The sequence below is a fragment of the Lycium barbarum genome, chromosome 10, assembly GCF_019175385.1.
Source record: "Lycium barbarum isolate Lr01 chromosome 10, ASM1917538v2, whole genome shotgun sequence".
Classification (NCBI taxonomy): Eukaryota; Viridiplantae; Streptophyta; class Magnoliopsida; order Solanales; family Solanaceae; genus Lycium; species Lycium barbarum.
Genome location: NC_083346.1, coordinates 123,187,023 through 123,189,816, shown reverse-complemented (window position 1 = coordinate 123,189,816; position 2,794 = coordinate 123,187,023). Strand labels below are relative to the sequence as shown.

The 2,794-nt window shown below is 30.1% G+C and overlaps 1 protein-coding gene across 1 annotated transcript; it reads left to right on the top strand.

Moving 5' to 3' along the window:
• The first annotated feature begins 1,340 nt into the window (after positions 1–1,340).
• LOC132614338 (cysteine proteinase inhibitor 1-like) lies at positions 1,341–1,931 on the top strand. Its single transcript, XM_060328760.1, has one exon. It carries the CDS (start codon positions 1,413–1,415, stop codon positions 1,815–1,817), a length of 405 nt encoding a protein of 134 aa, XP_060184743.1. The 5' UTR covers positions 1,341–1,412; the 3' UTR covers positions 1,818–1,931.
• Positions 1,932–2,794: the final 863 nt, after the last annotated feature.

Here is a 2,794-nt window from a genome sequence, read left to right as displayed (position 1 = left end):
TTAATTGGGTAGGAAAATGATATTATATTTGTATTTTGGGCCATTAATTTGGCTGAAAAATATTGATCCTTCCTCCGCTATTTAATTATTTTTGGGATTCTAACTGGTATACTATATATTATGTAATTAATAATTAATATGTAGAAGAAATAAAGATTTTGCAAAAAATGTTGTCTTGTAATTAATTTAACGATTCCAAACTCGAAAAAAAAAACGAAACGATGACTAACCGTTTAAAATTTGTGATAGAGTAATACTTATAATGTTAAAAAATAAAAGTAGCGAAAATAATAGTTGTGAAAATAAAGTATTTAGCTCGTCAGTAAATTTAGAAATCCGGATAAATTAAATAGGAGAGGGACAAAATTGAGTGTCAACACGTACCATCTGAACAACCCCTCTTGTCATAAAAGTGACTTTACAAATGTAGACTTGACCTCATATATAAAGCTTACTTTTCTTGATAAAGGCTAATCCCTTATGGGATCTTTAGATATTAATTTTTTTTAACTGAAAAAACATTTCGCCATTGACACTTAGTTAGAACACAAAATTACTTATTACTCTATTAAACGGTGTGAAGCCAGATGATATTGTGTTAAAAAAAAAGTATGTGATTATGACAATTGACAAATGTATTAAATGTAGAAAATTTTGGTCAAATTACTATCAAATATAGCAAATAGTAATAACTGATTATTAACAGTATTATAAATGCTCATCATATATAAACAAATTAATGGGTAGTTCTAAATCAATGTGTCCTTATCCCACATTGACTGCAAATCATTTGAATTCAAGTTAGTTTCTGCCATAAGATAAGAAAAATATATATCTTCAAATCACTTATTTTCCTTTCTTGAAAAGAAAGAAAGAAAAATGATGCAGTAACTTGTTTTCATTTCATTTTATCCATGGAAATTATGCTTTTGCCTCTTTATGCTCTTTTATGAGAATTCAAAAGAAATACAGAAATATTAACTAATTGGCCGATACCAAAAAATAAATTGTCTTTTTAATTCTATTTATATATATATATATATATATATATATATATATATATGACACAACTACTACTACTACTTTTTTTTTTTTCCACCACAGCAACAACTACTACATCTTAGTAAAATTAATGACTTACCCAAGTATTTACCAGATTTTCAAGTTTAAATCAAAATGAAGAAAAAAGATCAGTTATGGTGAACTAATGATATAATTTAAAAGTGTTCAAATTTCATAAAGTTTGAAAATTTGGAATAGTAGGGTGAAAGGGTAAATTTGGAATTCATGTCCCTTGACAAGTGTGGGTTCTCCACTATAAATAAGCCCACCCATAAGTCTATTTAATTGTCACAATACAACTTAATTAATTAAATTTGCCATTTATTCTCTTCCCACAAAGAAAGGAAAAAATGTCTATCAAATTCAATCCCATCCTTGGGATTCTCTTAGTGATGGTTGCCACCGTTCTCCTTCACGTCTCCGCCGCACAGGGCAGCAGGAAAGAGGCTTTGGAGGGCGGTTGGGAGCCCATAACCAACATAACGGATCCCAAGGTGGTTGGTATAGGAAAATTTGCAGTGGATGAGCACAACAAAGAGGCTAAGACAAAATTGGACTTTCAGAAACTACTGAAAGGAGAAAGCCAAGTTGTTGCAGGAACAAATTATCGATTGGTCATCACAGCCAAGAATGGTGATTCTCTGCATAACTATTTGGCTGAGGTGTGGGACAAGCCATGGGAGAAATTTAGGAACCTTACTTCCTTTGTAGAATGTAAACTAGAAAATGGAGAACAGAAATGCAGTTTTACTTAAATTTCGTTGATACAGACGTCAAATCTGAACGAAGCGTATAATCTTCAAAAGAAATCTAATGTAGTTCATAGAAGTTAACGAAAGTAATGAAATGAATCTTCTATTGGTATGGTATGTTTTGCATGCGTACTAATCATTTGATGAATATGTACATATATTGCATGATGATTTATCTTGTGGTCACTTGATAAGGTTAGCATAATCATTTGCTGAACATGTACGTACATTGCATGATAATTTGTTTTGTGATCACTTGATAAGGTTAGCATTTCTTTTGGCTTTTTGCTTATAATTTCCCTTTTGAAGTGTGTATATGTATGTGGATGTATACCTACCGATTGTTTTATTAGTTACATCTCAATCTCCGACCAATAGTAGTTTGTTATTGTTCAAGTTTATTTCAGTCCAATAACAAATTGTGTTATTCAAGTTTAATTTATTTCAATACAATAGTAAATTATTTGTCTTATAAGTTTTTTAGGAATTTTATAATTGTCATACTAATCCTATAAGGTTTACATAAACTTGGCTTTAATTTCTTGAACTTCTTTTTAGAGACAGTCTCTTCTATTTTTAAAAAATATGGTAATCACCTAGAGATGTAATAGGATGGATTAAAGCCCTTCACTTCTAACCAGAAGTCTCGAGTTCAAATCTTGAAAATAGAAAAAATTCTTAGTAGAGGTCGTTTTCCTCAAAATGAACCCCATACAATGTAAATCTGAATTAGCCCAGACAATAAATTTTGAATATCAAGATGGTTAAAGCAAACAAAAATTTGGTAAATTTGTCATGAAGTGCAAAGTAGCCTTGTCATGTGTGAATGTGAGGGAAACGGACATTATAGTGTCACGAGACTTCTTGTGTTCATTCCCTCCTAGGATCCTTTAATTAATGACAAAATTACTTTAATTTTTAAATTAAATCTTTTTCTTGAAGAGTTTTTTCTTTTTATTCATTCTCAACTTTGTAAAAAG